This window comes from Colias philodice, chromosome 5 (assembly GCF_061535455.1).
Source record: "Colias philodice isolate Cphi_HAF_F1 chromosome 5, ilColPhil1 Martin Lab GWU primary, whole genome shotgun sequence".
NCBI lineage: Eukaryota > Metazoa > Arthropoda > Insecta > Lepidoptera > Pieridae > Colias > Colias philodice.
Window position 1 is genome coordinate 9,752,348 of NC_143090.1, and position 18,401 is coordinate 9,770,748.

The following is an 18,401-nucleotide window of genomic DNA, read 5'->3' on the forward strand; positions in this document are numbered from 1 at the left end:
ATATATCAACTTAATTGATATATCTGAACACAATCACAAATTATTTTCAAAATTACGCGTAATCATCATAATATTTAAAAGCAGTCATAATTTTGATAAAAAATAATTTAACAAAATATGGCTGAAGTGTGTACGCAGTTTTACTGCATAGTTTTGCATATGCTTCTAAGCAATATTTGTCAAAACGAGAGATATTAAATAAGTTATTCAAAACACCTTTAAAGCAACAAAAGATGTAGAATACAGAAGCAGGTATTGTTAAAATAAACTCCAACATATATCCACAATAATTGATATATCTGAGCAAAAGTGAACTTGGAAAAACATTGTCAATACCATAGAAATCTAAATAACAAGACACTAGAAGTCGTAAGCGTGCGTGACCTTGTCGCCACTCAGGTGATTTGCACATCACCAGTGCATTCGTCACTGTTCAGTTGCTCTGGAGACGTATGAGTGTATACATGGTGTGTTTCAGCAATTCCCATTGCGGAAATTCTTCCACAAGTTGTAATTATACTTATAAAGGAATAATATTTCATCGGAAAATATTTTTTTTTAGAAATAATGCCGTTTTTCCTTAAAATTATAGAATATTTACAAGTATTACGAGTGTCACCATAGTAATCGAAATAACAATGAATGACACAGTCGACCATTCTTATTATCACGTTTGTTCGTATTGGAGCAAAAAGTCTCATATACTTAGGGATGTTATTCTAAAATAAACCGTAAATTCGTGCGTTAGGATACATATTCAAAAGCTTAATTTAATAGATAAGTTAGTTTTCACTAAAATCAAGCTGTCCAATAAAAGGCATAGTTTACTTGTGTGTACTGTTTAGCTTTCGGTTTGAATGTGTTGATTTTGGCGACAGCGGTTTTCATACGAATTATGACATTACAGCACTTCTATGTGTCTTGTTATTTAGATTTCTATGGTCAATACCCTTGTTTAGAAGAAATAAACAGTACATGGCCTACTGCCATAGACATTTTTATGGCAATAAAGTCAAGTGTAAAGTATCAAAATCTTCTGTTACCTAAATCAGGTATCCTATTACTATTTTGCAATGTATTCTTATTCATAAACGCACAGCGTGTGATCTAATTTCTTTTTAATAGTCCTCTGTTGGGATATTTAGAGGAGTACAAGTGGCAACATTGTTACTCTATGACTTAAATGCGGATATTTTGCCTATAAAAGATCTTGGAAAAGAATTCAGTCTTGAATGCAGACATTTAAAGATGGTAAAAATAAGACCAAGATTATGAAAAAAAGATAATTGCGTTTAATTTTGAGGAATTTCGTAAAAACTCTGGTAGCATATAGGTGTCTGGTGTAGATGGCCAGTATTTTATTATTATTTTAGCCAATTATAATTTCCTCTAATTATTCCCATTAGAGTATTACCTCGGTAAAAAAACCTCTGTCTAAGAAGAATAATAAAGAAGTATAGGCGATAGAACTACATTACTAAGTTACTTAGCCTACTTCCAATCTAGCAAGGAATAAACTACGCCTAAATTGGGGCTTTCTAATAGTAATGTAAATAAATTGTTAATTTGAGAAGTGTAAATAAAACTAATGTTATAGAACGAACCTATATTGAATAACAAAACCAAATACAGAATAATAAAAATAGTGTTCATCTGATAAATAAAATATCTAATAATGTTAAAGTAAAATTATGGTACATATACACTAGATAACAAATGACCAAAATGTCTTAGTAGATTAGGTACAGCAAAAGCGGTAAGTCCCTCATATTTGATCAAATGTGCCTAGTGTACATGTAACATAAAACAACGAAAAAAATTAAAAACCAAAAATATCAAATTAAAGGTGTAAAAATAAAAACTTGAATCGTGTAACACTAAAAATGTATATAAAGTATAGTTATTATGTAAGGCAAAACTAATATTTAAACTTATTTCTATTATTTTATATCGATTGCTACATGACTAGGTTTATTGGTACCAGAATATCTGTACTATTAAAAAAGTTAATCTGTTCTAGGATTTATGAAATATTAATTATTTCAAGACACTACTGTGTATCAAAATAGATTTTCAATAAAGAGAGATTTCTTAAAGACAAGTTGGAATCGAATCAACTAATTTTACGTTTCTGACTAAACTCTTTGGCCCCACTTGTGCTTCAAAGTTTTATTGGGGCCAGAGCTTGAAAATTTTACTATAACAATATGAATTTTCGTATTTACGATTTAGGATTCTCATGGAAGATATTCAAACTACTTTTTTTTTATAAGCCAAGAACGAATTTGACATTTACTTCTGCTCTGATAAAAATGAGTGTTATAAGTTATAACCATGTTATAACCAAAATATTTTTTCTGTAGGTATTAAGTATTTACCAATACAGAAAAATCTTATACTCTCATTAAATGAAACATATCATTGTGAAGTGTTTTTGAATCATTATAAAGATCCTTCATATACAGAGTGTTCTATTTGTGTAATAAATCACAATGTCACGGTATATAAATAAAATCGTGACAATTTGAATCTCCTTAAAATACCTAACCTATAAAACAGTATGAGTGGAATAAACTAAATCATCACAGATAAACAAAAGAGATCTTTTTATGACTAGAAATACAAATGCCAATTGCAACAACACTTAAAAAATAAAGAAAATATTACTTATAATTAAGGACTTTTAAACTTATATAAAACTTAAAGAGATGACTGGAAACATAATTTTAAATTCGTTTTTACTCTACAGGAAGCCAACCGTTAAAAATTTAAATATTACGAAAATTTTCGCACATTTAAAGGTTTTCCCTACTGAGGCAACTACTTACGCGTAGTGTTCACAACATCAATTATTTTATAGACATAGAAAAAGGTGCAACAATGTTAATTTAATATATAAAAATATAATTTAGGTACATATTTCTATCAATAATTTTGCTCAGATTAATTTGGAATAAATATTTTTGACAAACACATTTAAGTGAGTATGTAAAATATAATTTAAAATGTTTCTTACAAAACTACAAAAATATGAGCTACTCTAAAACTTAATTGTTTGTACATAATATATTTCCAATTAAATTATTACCATTCGCATTACTACAAACATATCATAATGAATTTACATTAAATATTTCACGTATTATAAATGTGCGACTCTGTACCTATACTTGCACCATTTATACATCAATTTTGAGATACATTATGACGGGGGCTATTCAGAAAAACAATTGATGAAAACATGCGTACAATATAGCACTTTATATCATCTACGATCAGCATTATGGAAAATAGTTTTACCTTAAAACAAGTTTATATTTTTATTATTAAATTCCTTTTTAGTAACCGAAGAGCCCTGTTAAAGCCATTGAAACATCCCATATTGAAACATCAATAGTTTTTCTGATAAACCCCCGTCAAACAATAATCAACAACTATTTTTACAGCATAACATTCCTAACACACATACATATCATGAACTGTTTTCAATTACAAATTGTAATTCCTATAAAAATTACGTTATTGCCATTTGGTTATATTCGAGATGAAATTGGAGAAATGACTTAGATAAATTTAATATTGTTAAAAATGTATCGACATAAGATACTAACAAGACTTCGTTTTCAAACACCCATCGACTTTACAGCTTCTTTCATTATTAAGCACCCACATATACAACATATTAAATAAGATGTGATTAAAACACAACCTTTAACAATCTACTTGGAACCTCATGTGTTCTACGTAACCCTTAAAAGGTATATCGGTCTCGAAGGACCATAATTTTAATGAACTTCATAAAAATCCCGTTGATTAATTCCACTTACAATGCATTTTTTTAACCATTCTTACGATGAAAAGTTATTAAATTTCGTAACACGTATTTTCAATAATAATTCTAAAACTTTCGAGCTTCAATGATTTCCCTTTCAATGAGCAATTTGTATATCGACTAGTAGTAAAATCAAATGTGGAAGTAAACTTAACATTCCTTTAATAATAAAGAGAATATACCACTCATCCTTGAGGTATTAAGACGACTGTACACTCTCGTCGAGTTTTGATTCCTGCTTAATGTAATCCTGAGCGTAAGTGATATGTGCATCGTAATATTAGTAGTTAAAACGGTGGCAGTGCTCGTTTTTATCTTTTCGAAGAAAAAGTAGAGCAATATATTAATAGTACATAGTTTTTAATGTAAACAAAATCTCAAGCATACAGTATGTGATATTATTCCTATTATTTGTGTCCGGGTGAGGAAATTAAACTATTGATCATATGTTAAATTGTTGTAAAACCTATTGCATTAAGACACCACATTCACAGATCGCAGATCACTTGCAGTATATAATTGACACTCTTAAAAAACGTAAACGCATTGATTAAGAGTCATAGACAACAGAAAATAATCATTAATTATGAACTTTAAAACCGAAACTAGTAAGAACTATGTTCAACCTCGCGAGTAGTTCAATTTTTAACATAGAGTACATTATAACTACCTACAGTGTACTCTATGTATGAAACAACCAAATGCACTAATCCCAACAAGAGTGTAGAGCCGGCTTTAAGAATATCACATAATTACAATTTCGAACAAATAACTGAAATATTAATTGCATTACATTTTAATGAGTCAATCGGCATTCGTTACGATTATCATTTTATCAACGCATGGAATCATCGTAACAAAATACTTTTGAAACTAGACGATCTTTAAGCACTCAATGTTCAAGTTATTTGTTGAAATATAAAGAGCAAAAGTACAAGTATGTAAAATCTGAATAGGTAAGGATTACCATAATACGACAAGATTAGTTTCTATAATGACAATTGAACAAAATCAGTACTCTATGTACATTCGAATGAACAAATATAGAGCCAGTTATGTCACTTGTATAGAGTATTAAAGCCAGTCGAAAATTATTATACTCAAGTAGTCAATGGAAAAATAACACAGAGTACTGATCAGGTATTGTCGAGAAATGTAGAGCCGTTGTAATAATATAGAGCACAGATCAAGTAGAGTCATTCGGACTTACAGTCTGTGAAAAAAGAGAAACGTCGAGGAATAGAGAGCGCGTGCTAATTTATTATTTTGGTAGCGTTGTTAACGCATGCACTGCTCTATCAATCTAACGGTAATTCCCCATATTGCCACGAAGATTCTCTTTGCACAGAGCATAGAGTCCTCATATCGTCGCGACGCTCTATGCACTGACCATAGACTTCCCTTAACGCCGCGGCACTCTTTACACTAGCTAAAGACTCGTTACACTGTCGCGGCACTTTTTCACGGACCATAGACTCGCGATAGAGTAGCGGCACTTTATCACCAACATCAAACTCTTCACATAGCCGTAACACTTTTCGACCAACCACAAGCTTTTTATTGAGCCACTGCACTTTTTCACCAACCACAGATTCTTTAAAGCGCCACAGCCCACTTTCCGTAGCATGTAGAGGCGCCTCAACACTTTCCATAGCGGGTATCGTCGCGACATAGAGCACAGAGGGTAGAGGCACTTCTTCCACACTTTCGTCAGACGGTAAGGTCGCGACATAGAGCACAGACTGTAACGGCGCTTTCACACTCCCCGCAGACGGTATCGTGGCGTCATAGAGGACAGAAGGTAGAGGCGCTACCACGCTCCCTGCAGACGGTATGGTCGCAACGTAGAGCACAGAGTGTAGCGGCACTTCCACACTCCCCCCAGACGGTATCGTAGCGACATAGAGCGTAGAGTGCAGCGGCTTGGCGACATAGAGCGGAGACTGCAGCGGCGCTTCCATACTTTCCACAGACGATAGAGTCGCGACATAGAGCGTAGAATGCAGCGGCGCTACCACGCTCCCCGCAGACGGTATAGTCGCGACATAGAGCACAGAGTGCAGCGGCGCGGCCACATAGAGCACAGATCGTAGAGTCGCGGCATAGAGCACGGAGCGCTTGCGAGGCGGTCACCGCACGCGGCCCGAGGGCGACCTCAGGTGCGAGCGAATGTATCCGGTGCGGTAGTCCACGGTGTCTCGGTTTCGGCCGGAGCCGTCATGCCCGCGTTGACGACGACGGCTCCATCTGTATAGCACGGGCTTTATGGAACTCATGTTGCGGGTCACGGTCTTTGCATTCAATCTCTCTGTTATTAATAAGCTGGCAACATTTATATTTTTCATGAAATGTTTATATGTTTAATAGCTATCAACATTATTTTTTCTTTTATCATAGTTTTAAAAATGTTTTCTAAATGCAATAGTAAATCAAGTGCCATTTTGTATATTTTTAAATATAATAAAAATATCAAATAGTGTAGATAGATTGAATATAAAGACCGATTGTTAGTATTTTGTAGGTAATAAATATTTCTGCACAAAAAATTCATACTAGCTTAATCCCATCCTACAGTAAAAATAATACATATTTAGAGCAGCCTTTATAATAATAAAATATTTCTGCAAAATTGATAAATATATACGTATTTGAAAGCATTGTCAAATTATTTGAAACTCATATTTCTGTCTTAGCTCTTTCTATCCCAATCCCAATACAATTTAAACTAGCATTAAATTACTTGGTACACACGCGGTGATTACAAACAAAATATTTTCAACCTTTAAGGGTGTATGAAACTAACTACGAATCATTCACGAGTACAAAACTCATATTACTTCACGACTGCATTAATTCTACGTATCGCATCCTAAGGGAAGTCCACACGATGAGAATGAACTCGAACTATCGATATTGTTATATCTATAGCTAATGACACAATATACACACACAACCAGTAGGGAAACTTCATATAACACGTTCGAAATGGCTCACGCACACAAACAAGCGTGTTTACTACAATCGTAAGGGTATTATCACACCTTACGACTCTCGTATACATGCTTGTTTGCGTGAGCCATTTCGAACGTGCTGTATGAAGTTTCCCTACTGGTTGTATCTGTATACTGTGCTAATGATTTGGACAGATGTATACACAATACTACGGGGTCGTTCGATACCTGTGGACACGTAAACCAAATCAGCCATGTAGTCCGTATTGTGTTGTCGGTGGAGTCTGTCCTTTCTCAATTTGTAGTGTTCCCTAACAAATTACATTCATACAATGTTTTTAGACCATCTCATCGTCTGTACGAGCTTAATTTTAACAATTTAAACCAATTACTCTATTCCACCATATTTCAAAAATAATTTAAGACTCTTAGAGCAAAAATATTATTAAGTAAGTAAGCAGAAAACCAATTCGATTTTTTTTTGCTTCAAAATTGAGGGTAGTTTCACCATTCCTCTGAAAAATGGTTTATTTCCCAAAAAAAATTACCTCCATCTTTAATAAACAGCCTCTACACTAATCAGTTATTACCCACTTAGTTAGTATATGTAGGAGAAAGGAGAAGTGAGTTTGTATTATAACAAACTCTTCCCCCCTTCCAAAGTCTACCCATACTAAAAATCCCTTCCCTTCCCTTGGTATTTCTCCCCCTCCCCCCACCCCAACACATACAAGCGAGACGATAGCCAAGCGCGGATCTAGCAAGGTGCCAAACCTGAGCAACCTCATGATGTAATCGGGCCAGTTGTCCGGGAACATGACGAGGAAGAAGCCCACCGCTATTAGAATTATACCGGATAGCTTCATGCCTTCGAAGCACACGCCGTAGAACGCGACGTCCAATGCTGGAATAGATAAATTTAATTAACAGATAGTTTCGAACATTTTAAATAGATATTTTTTACTATTTTTATAGCATACAAAAAAAAGACGTGTGGCACTCGGGGACTGCCGCGGTAAAGCTATTGCATGCTATGCCTTCAAGCCACACCTCCGCGCCCGTCGGAGTGGGGAGCGTTAGGTTTTTCGTTACAAAATTTCTGGATTCGGTCCCCGCGCTCAAGGCCCGCGATAGAAGCTATGCAATAGCTTAAAAAAAATAAGTGATTCAAATTCTTAGCATAGAGGAAAGATTCCGAAAGGTTACTGTCGGTAGCTGTGTATAAATAGAAAGAGTCAAAAACTTTTAGAAATACAGACAGGATCGCTGATTTCTATTTTCCGATGGAATTAAGTGAAATAAAATAAAAGTATGAATAGAAAGTGATGGACACTTACCAGCAGAAACGGGAACAGCCGTGATGAGTGCGAGCGAGACGAATATATTGTATGTCACCAAATTGCCGAATTGGAAACCCATGTGAAACACTGAAATTATATAAAGTTAAAAAATAGTTACAACAATTGGACGTAAGAAAAGAATTTTATAGTTTGTGAAAAAGTGCAGACTGAAAAACTTAAAATATATACAGATTATAAGAGAAATATAGACATTCCAAATAGAGCACAATATTTTACGCTTTGATATATTATGTATATTCATTTAAATATTATTACCATATTTGAAAGCACCAAACAAATCGAAGTACGGACCCCACATAAATCTAACACACACTTAACATTTCACTTGAACAAATTTTATAGATCGGGTTCTGATACTGATTGATGGATTGTACTGATCGTGTACAGGTCACAACACTGCTTCAATCATCTCTAGTTCACATACTCCACCATTACATCACAATCACAGATCGTTCACTCTCATCTCTGCATCACTAGCTCTACATATACTTTTCATCCTTAGCTAGAGCTGCTCTACATTATCCATCTCTCTAGCTAGAGCTACTCTACACGCTCTATCTCTTTAGCTAGAGCCGCTGTACATACTCTCTATCCCTCTAGCTAGAGCTAGAGCCGCTCTACATACTCTCTATCTCTCTAGCTAGAGCTGCTCTAAATTATCCATCGCTCTAGCTAGAACTGCTTTACACGCTCTATCACTTTAGCTAGAGCCGCTCTACATATCTCTACTCTCTATCCCTATAGCTAGATCTAGAGCAACTCTACATACTCTATCCCTCTAGATAGATCTGCCCACGTACCTAGCATAGCAACACTGGCGATCAGCAGGTGCATCCACGGCATCCTGTGCGCGGGCAGCAGCTCGGTCCCCGTGAGATATAGCGCGAGGCACACCGGCCACAGTAGAGTGGCATTGACCACGCCCAGTATAGAGAAGAATAACGCGCGCTGGCCCGTGTTCACTTCGCCCATCACTTTTCGAAATAGCACCTGTTTGGAGGTTTTGTTTTAACATTAGTGCAATATGCGGGTAGTTTGAGAAGATGACTTATATCGGACTGCCTGCTTTATATAATTCAGTATTTTTTGATTATCATGTACCTAATCAAATACCATGCAATCAAGTACATGAGTCCTCTGGTTTAATTACTAGTTTAACGAGCTACCAACTCAACGATCCATAATTTGTATTTCTAATTATAATGGTAGGTTCGAAACAACTAAAAGAATACATAAAGTTGCTAAGTTAGTGTAACTGTTCTTAGGAAAGGGCAGTAAAGCTCTTATTCTCGCTATAATAACCATCTTATTCAATCTCAATATTTATGAACTTGAAATCCATACTAACCCTAAACATAGAAAGCATGTAATAAAAAATCAATCGCCAAGAAAGTCGTATTAAAGGAATAAACGCAATCAAAGTTTACGTTAAAATAATAATATTGTTGTGTTTATCGAAATATGGGGTTACAGGCAACGTACTATTAGTTAGCTGCCCTTAATGCGATATGACACGCCACACTCGTACAATGAGAAAAACGTCAATCAAAATTAAATGCTCATTTAAAAACAAGCTATACCTAGTAGTACCTAGTATTGCAATATTTTGGACATATTATACGTAACCCTATAGGTATATTAAGAAGAGCTGGAACGTCAACACATTTACACATTGCACATGTTAGGCCGGGAGATACTGACACAAAATTTCGGGTCATTTGTAACAGGATGGCGGTCTAGAGGGGCCTTAGTACGCAATGACAAAAAGAAAAATGATCGTCAGAACGCTGGTACCGGCGGACTAGTCGCGTGGGCGTTAGTCACACTCGTCGGATAAATAGCGAAAGTCCAACGATTTGTAACACAAAAATTTTAGAATTTACCGATAGCCCTTAAAAAAGATGTAGGCGGTAGTGTCATGCCATACTTTGACGATGTGACTTACAGTCCGCCATACCGACGTGAATGCGTTGAATTTAAAAAAAAATAATTCAACCATTTGTACCGGGCTAACTTTTGCAGGTAACCATCGTCGTGCAGCCATTTACTCAAATCGCCATGCCATACTTTTCGGACGATTCCAAATGGTCGCCATACCGCGGAAAATCTGCAAATTTTTGAATTTTTTTTTCTCGCCAAACGATTTGTACCACCCCACATTTTTTTTTCAACAACTCCTGAATGATTATAAATAGAAGTGTGATAATGCCATACCTGTGGGAGGTGACGAATGTGTATAAGATTTTTTTCTCATTGTAAGATTTTATTCGTAGTTTGAACGATTTGTAGCAGTATGGCACTAATTTTTCCCTGTATTAAAAGTATGGCAAATATAATACCTAATGGTCACGTTGCATCATATACTTTCCAAAAATGCCGTACTGGTACAAATCGCCAATTCTTTTCATTTTTTTTTACGTCTTGGCTTAAGTCTTACAATCATCCGCCCCATGTTTGTATTCTGCGATATTTTTTTCTAGGTAGAACAGAATATAATGATCCCATACTGTAAAAAATTATTTTACGTATTGTACAGTCGTATTTTTGAAACGTGACGAATAAATTAATTTTTTAAGTATGGCAGCACTTTTTCCCCCTACTAGAAAGTAAAGTATGGCAAATATAATAATGGTCACATTTTATCAAATACTCTCCAAAAATCCAAATGCAATACTGGTACAAATTGTTTGGCGAAAAAAAAATTTTTTTTGCAGATTTTTGGCGGTATGGTGGCCATTTGGAATCGTCCGAAAAGTATGGCATGCCGCATGGCGATTTTCGTAAATGTCTGCACGATGATGATTACCTGTGCAAAAGTTAGCCTGGTACAAATGGTTGAATTGTTTTTTTTAAATCAACGCATCGCGTCGGTATGGGGGGCTGTAAGTTACACCGGAAAAGTATGGCATGACACTACCGCCTACATCTTTTTATGGGCTATCGGTAAATTCTAAAATTTTTGTGTTACAAATCGTTTGACTTTCGCTATTTATCCGACGAGTACCAGCGTTCTGACCATCATTTTTCTTTTAGTCATTGCGTAATAAGACCTCTGTAGAACCGCCATTCTGTTACAAATGACCCGAAATTTTGTGTCAGTATCTCCCGGCCTATGTATGTGTCATATTTTGCAATTGTTTATAAATACAGGGTGATGTAATTGGTGTAGTACGAATATCTAAAAATCTATGAAGAATTTTGTGATACAGTAAATGGAAGAATTATAGACTATTTTACAGTATTTAATAAAATCATTTAATTTTTTGTTCATTTTCATTAGAAATGTCAATTTTTCTCACCGAGGTGGAAATTTTATGATTGATGATTATTATTAGAATAAATATTTAACTTCATCAATTGATTTACTTTTAAATTATAATTTTACAGGTAAATTATGAGAGCTTTCATAATTATATTTGCATATATTTATCTACAACGCACCCATTTTACAATTCAAGTCTAAAATGAAACTAGAGTCGCATTTATTTTTGAACATACTGTAAGTGAAATTGCATAAGTGTGAGTACTGTGAACATGCCAGCTTTCCTTAATTGACCGATACACCTAGTCAACATGTTGCAAAAGCTGTCTTAGTTTTTGTGTCCGAATAAAACATAATACTGGTCAGTATTTATGGAATTATAAAATAGCGTTAACAATGTTGGTTAATTTGTCTGTCTATAGTGTAATTATAAAATGTCCCGTAGTTTTGAAGATCAATACAGCTAGTAGTTTCAGAACCGGTTTCTAAGAATTGGAACAATAATTATACGTGCATATTTCATAAGGTTCGGCTGAAAGTTCAGAAGTTTAACTTTTAGTGTGACGAGGGTACTCAAACAAAAGTCAGCAATTTATCCAACATTGAAATGAGGAAAGTTATTACAGTGTTTGATAAAATAGTCATAAATAGGACCTTGATTAATTAACGCAAAAGCAATGTCCTTTGAATACGTAATCTTGATTTGGGCAAACACAATCGGACCTCGTGTCGGAGATCGCGTGTTTGAGATGTTTTGGTGATTTACCAAACATTCAAAGCACGCAATCTTCAAAACTATAAGAAATGGACTTACAATAATAAAGTTTTGTGTAATTTCATTTTTTCAAGGTTATCGGAATTTCGTTACATTTCTATTCCATAAAAGGTAATTTTTTTAACTAAGTATTAAGAAAAGAAAAAAATATTTGCATTGACAAAATAACATAGTCAATAATATATTCTATGTAGCCGTCAACCCAAAATATATTTTCGTCACCAAGTCTATTAATTGTTAATTGCCTGCAAAGATGCCTCAAAAAACATTTCAAGTACGATAGTTATTTTTCTGGATATAATATAATTTTAATAAGGATCCGAATACAAACGTTAAACAGGCTTGATAATTATGCAATAGAAATAATAAATAACATTTAAACCACATTTAAACTCATATCACAATCGAGTTGCAACAAATTTTGTTAATCCATACCTTGAATATAGCGAAGCCAGCGGCCGCGCACGCAGCGAGCACGACACCGCCGAGCGTCGAGTTGCCCGTGATGCCGTCCATGTACGCGAGTAGTGCGATGCCCGTGTCGCACAGGATCGCCGCCACGATCTGTACACAGCGATCCTTATGCTAAATACCCAAGAAGCACAGTGGTCCTTCGAACCGGATTCACACGTATCCGATGCACAGAATGGTCTTTAGACCGAATTCTTATTTATAATAATGTTGTACATAAATGCACAGAACGGTACTGGTCCTTCGAGCCGGATTCGTACTTATACAGGGTACTTATACTGATTTATGTATTTAAAAGCCAAGTATAAAAAATACAACACTAGTGTGTTATCACAGCTGCACATAGCGGCCCTTTTGAGCCCAATTTGTACACATAAACGAGTGTTATTATATCACAAATAGAGTGGTCTTTCGAGCCGGATTCGTACTTTTGCTAGTGTAATTGCTCTGTCCTATAAACGTTTACCAGTATTTTTTGTCTGATATTCAGACTTTATTTTTATGTATAGGACATTCGTGTTTTCATTAGTTGTAATTATTAATGACGACAGAAATAAACATATGAATAGAATGAGTTTTTTGTTTTATTTTTAATTTCGAAAGTACTCGGACTAAAACCTTTTGCTTAATTTAACTATTGAGTACATGCATTAACACAGACTAATAAGTAGAATAACAACTTACCCGGACACCCACAAACTGCTCATGCAATATGACCCAAGAGAGCAAGTAGATACAGGACACATTGGTCGCGAACAGAGCCACTACATCCGTGGAGAGCAATATCTTTAGAGAGTACGTGTACATGTAGATGGTAACCACCCACAGCAGGCAGAACAGCCCGCAGCGACTGAGGAAACGGGCTGGCGGACAAAGTAATTTGATTAGTAATAAATTGAATGGTTTACAATTATTATTGACGTGACAACGTCTTATAATTCGATAGAGCCGGCTGCACGTACGAAAAAACATGACTCATGCGGCGTTACCTCGCTCTGAGGCGTTCCATGTAAGGCTTGAAGTGCAAGCGAGAGCGCGGAACGAGCGACAAAGAAGCACAATCGGACGTTGTCACGTTCAACTATCGATAGTAAACCGACTTTACAGACAACCAATTTTATATATTAGAAAATGTTTTATAATATGGATTGAAAGAGTAAATTAATAAAATTTTATCATATAGTATTAAAATGTGTTTTGTTGTCATTAAGTAAATACTTTGATTATATTTTTTGAACCTTAACCTAAGGCCCTTCGCTCATGGAGCTACTCAAAAATGACTGAACTAATCAGTAATTACGATTACAAACCTGTTACAAATTGTATCTCGCATACAACGCTACTCAAGTTATAAGGTTTCAGTCACTTCTGTTATTTGCTCGTTCATTTTTATCATAAAAAACAAAGAAACTCGGGAAACCAGTAGCGTGGAGACCGACACGACGCGTCGCGCGTGATTTGTTGCTAACGCGTTAACCAGTTAGTAACTAGTCGCGTCGTGTGCGAATCTCCATAGAACATGTATGGGCTGTGACGCTCAGGCAACTCGTTAGTAATTTGAGTTTGTGACTAGTTCTTTTTGAGTAGCTCCATGAGCGAAGGGCCTTAAGCACTTACCAAAAGTGAAGCCCTTTTCTTTGAAGTCATTAAATGCATCGCATGCAATGGCGTTAGCTGATTTACACTTATTGTGTATGAGTACCACAATAAGATATATCGGATAGAATAATATAAGCCAGTTGGTACAGAACCATGCTGTGAAGAACGGTGCATTGTATAAATGCTGAAACAATTTGTTTTGTTTCAATATACATGTCATAAGTACAAATATATAGTCAGTATATCATTCATTTTCTTAACAGTACTATAGATGGTGCTAAGACATTTAGTCGGTTACACAAATGTTAAATAATATCAAAATTACATATAGCTATATGAATGAGTTTATTAACCTCTTGATCAACTTGACTAGCGCATTCATTGAATGACCATATTCAATTGAATAACTAGGCCAAATATTGATTTAACAAGCATCACTCAACATCCAAATAGTTAGCGGATTGTAATATAGCCCTTTGAACAGAGCGGATTTAACGCTCGGCATATTGTTGAATGATTAGCACGTTCATTGAATGACAACAAAATTTTCCAAAACAAGAAGGCAGTTGCGAGAAATTTAAAAAAAATATGAATCTAACAGAGCCCTTCCACTTATCCAAATCAACGACTATGCTAATTAACATTAGTCCAAGACATTGAATGCTACATTTAACAACATTCTTTAGTCATTCAATTAAATATTGTCATTCAATGAAGGCACTAGTCATTCAATAAAATAGCAAATTCAACAAGATGCAACATAAACTAAACATGACTACACCTACCCACATTGTACTACTTATAATATTTTGTGAACGTTTTTGAGGATGAATCTATCTATAAATGATTGTTTGTTACTTGTGTGAAACAGCTGATAGAATATGTATTAAATACATAATATACATATGTGTTTAATTTGTCTCTAACTAATTTTTTTTCATTTATAAAAATAAGTTGTTAGACAAGAAAAAGGCCATGCCTTTTTCTTAGACTATGTGACTTCAGCTATTCAACTATAATCTATATGATTGATATTTCTGAAGAAAGTGTGTGAATTAAAAAAAAATATGATAAATTTTGAAAATTTGAATAAATAATTTATTTCCCACTTCAATACAACACAATATGACACAAGCACATACTATTTCTATTATTCTTACATTTTTATACATTTTTAATACAACGGTTATTGTATGTATTATTTAATAACTAATTACAGTTGTGATTATAATATATAAGTGAACACATCTAACAGTAAATTTAATACTCACATGTGTGCGAAATCTTGATGTGTAATTATTGAACATAGAAAAATCTGCACTATGTATAGGGGAGTAGTCTTGTAAGTATAGATATTTTATACAATGGGTCACTGTTACCCATGAAGCAACCAATGTAAGCGTAACACAAACTCCATAGTAGATCTGGAGACAATACAATCATTTAGGAGCTCGAAAAAAAAGTGTATAATATATAAAAAATACTTCAAATATCTGTGTGATATAAATTATGTATCATGGATATTTTGTGCATTTCTCTGTGATATTATTGATATTTGACAGTATTTTCTCATTGTAATACAGTAAAAGTTCCTTATTCGCGCTTCCTTCATTCGCGGTTTCACTATTCGCGGATGGAAAAAATGCGACCTAAATCCTGTATTCGCGGCCTAAAATTCTTTATTCGCGGATCGAATCGGTACATCGGTACATACATATATGTATTTACCTAAATAAAAACCATTCGTTATCCTTAGTAAACGCTTGAACTACAACTACGAATTTATAATGTCGTCTAAAAAAAAAGAAAAACGAGTAAAAAGTGACAAGCCATTGCCTAAACCTGAAGATAATACCTAATTAAATGGTAATTAATAAATATGTTTGGTCAAAAACTTAAATTAAACTGGTTTCTTTATGTATTTGCTTTTTTATTTCGTCACCTAAGAACGTATTCCCTATAACCCCATACAAATTACCATTCCTTATTCACGGTTTCTCTATTCGCGGCACATTTACGGAACCTATTACCCGCGAATAAGGAACTTTTACTGTAATACATTTTTGGAGACAGTACTTAAAAATAATGGTATCACAAGTTTGTAATATATGCTGTATTGTTACTAACCTTTTTAGCGATCTTTGAACAGCAGCGTGGGCAACGTTTATCTCGGAGCTGCCTTTCTTCATCCTGACTGCTTGCAGCTGACTCACTAAAGGTTTGCTGTAAGGAGGGCTGGGTGGTAAGAGGAGGTGCGGAAGATACGGAGGTCTGTGGCGTAAGGGGAGCTCGAGGGCTCAACGGTGTCGGGGGCCCATTCGGTCGCTCACGTTCTACATCAATACTTCGATCAGTCTCAACTTCTTCGCTTGTAATTATAACGGACGGTGCTCGTACTCTTTTCGGATTAAAGATTGTAGGGACGTCTCCATCCCTTGCCATATTGTTGTTATTTAAAACATCTTGATGATTTCAGCCATTCTACTTCCAATTTTCACTAAATTTAATTTAAAATATCTTTCGCAAAAAACATAAATATAATGGAATTAATTCTTCCATCGCTCCCATTAATAACATTACAGTATGTATTTAAAATGATTAAAAATTATTGTCACAATTTACAGACAGCGCTCAACAACAAAATACTTGTAATAAAAACATTTTCCACCGTAAACTTCCCATTTTCTAAATTTTCCTATTTTCGTCTCAAAAGTCAAAGCTCAAAGCTGCATTGCACGACAGAGATGGAAAGATATTTGCTATTGCCAGTATAAAAAATAATTTCATGTGCGAGTCATGTTGCCTTTACATTATGACGTAACAATGCATGTGAAAGCGTGTTATGAGGTGTTAAGGATCATTTCTACTTAATATTTTCATAATATTTACCATTAAAGAATAAATGTGAAAAGAAAATACCAAGATAATTTTAATACAGTATCCCTTACGAATATTAAAATCGTACTCACACTTTATATATATATATATATATATTCGTAACTTGTATTTTAAGCTTGTATTCTTAGATCATATTATGCTTGTATTATAATGTTCTGTGATTGTACTAAATTAACTATGTATATTTTTTCACACCACTATTTATATTTTTTTAAAGTGAAACTTTTATTACATCGTCTCAAACTTTTTGGTCTGTGTAGCGCATGTCGCGTGTATCGCGTGTCACGCGACATGCGCTACACAAAGCAGTGTTCGGAACCGTTCGAACAGTTTCACTTTTACCGTGGTTTCATAAAACCACACAACAATTTTTAAATTATTGTAATCATTAATATATTTTATTAGTTACTTTAGTAAAACAGTAGAAACTCAAATTCATCCAGGTTACGCTTCTGAAACCTGGACACTAACCTAGTGAATAAACTCCAAGTAGCACAAAGGTCGATGGAACGCGCTATTCTCGGGATTTCGTTAATTGACAAAGTTCCAAATAAGACAATTAGAAAGAAAACTGGAGTTATAGACATAGCACTCAAAGTGTCTCGGCAGAAATGGAGGTGGGCGGGACATATCTGCAGACTAAGTGAAAAAAGGTGGACCAATAAAATTCTAGAATGGTGTCCTTGGACCGGACGAAGAAAGGCTGGCCGTCAGCCTGCTAGATGGGTTGACGACATAGTGAAGATCTTGGGAAGCACAAAGCAATGTTGGGAAGGCCGAAGGAAGTGGATGCGGGTGGCGACGAACAGAAAGGAATGGCGTGCACATGAAGAGACCTATACTCAACTATGGGTTAAACTGGGCTGAGAAAGAAAAAGAAAGAAAAGAGACTCAAACATAAAAATATAACATTAGAAAAATTTCTACGTCATATTGTATATTTTCATCAGATGTGATATGACATGACAATATGTTGTTGAGCGCTGTCGTTTGTCGATATTTTTTAAGATATTTTGCGACTATTTATCATAACAATAAAAATGTGTAACTAAAAAGTAAAAATCACATTAAAACAGTAAATAAAATATACATATAACATTAAATAATAATTGTATAGGGCATTACCTTAGGCATTACGCATTGTTATACTTGTGATAACGTTTATTTTTTAATAAGAGCGGCATTAATGAAACTAAAAACCAAATGTATGTATTATTCATTTTCTGTTCATAATTTTATTGGTATTTGCTTA

General features: G+C 34.6%; 1 protein-coding gene across 3 annotated transcripts; it reads right to left on the reverse strand.

Annotated features, from left to right (window-relative positions):
* Positions 1–5,940: 5,940 nt before the first annotated feature.
* On the reverse strand, positions 5,941–16,981 carry LOC149488598 (solute carrier family 35 member F3). 3 transcript variants are annotated; one of them, XM_089695735.1, is made up of 10 exons: positions 16,379–16,981; positions 15,523–15,675; positions 14,270–14,435; positions 13,337–13,515; positions 12,617–12,745; positions 8,945–9,134; positions 8,121–8,210; positions 7,558–7,687; positions 7,012–7,094; positions 5,966–6,079 (listed from the first exon to the last, which is right to left on the reverse strand). In XM_089695735.1, the coding sequence occupies exons 1-10, from the start codon at positions 16,691–16,693 to the stop codon at positions 5,988–5,990; spliced, it is 1,527 nt and encodes a 508-aa protein (XP_089551861.1). In that variant the 5' UTR covers positions 16,694–16,981; the 3' UTR covers positions 5,966–5,987. The 3 variants fall into 3 exon arrangements, with proteins under 3 accessions (XP_089551859.1, XP_089551860.1, XP_089551861.1); XM_089695733.1 differs by lacking the exon at positions 7,012–7,094 and having other exon boundaries at positions 5,941–6,079; XM_089695734.1 differs by lacking the exons at positions 7,012–7,094; positions 15,523–15,675 and having other exon boundaries at positions 5,941–6,079.
* Between the last annotated feature and the right edge of the window lie 1,420 nt (positions 16,982–18,401).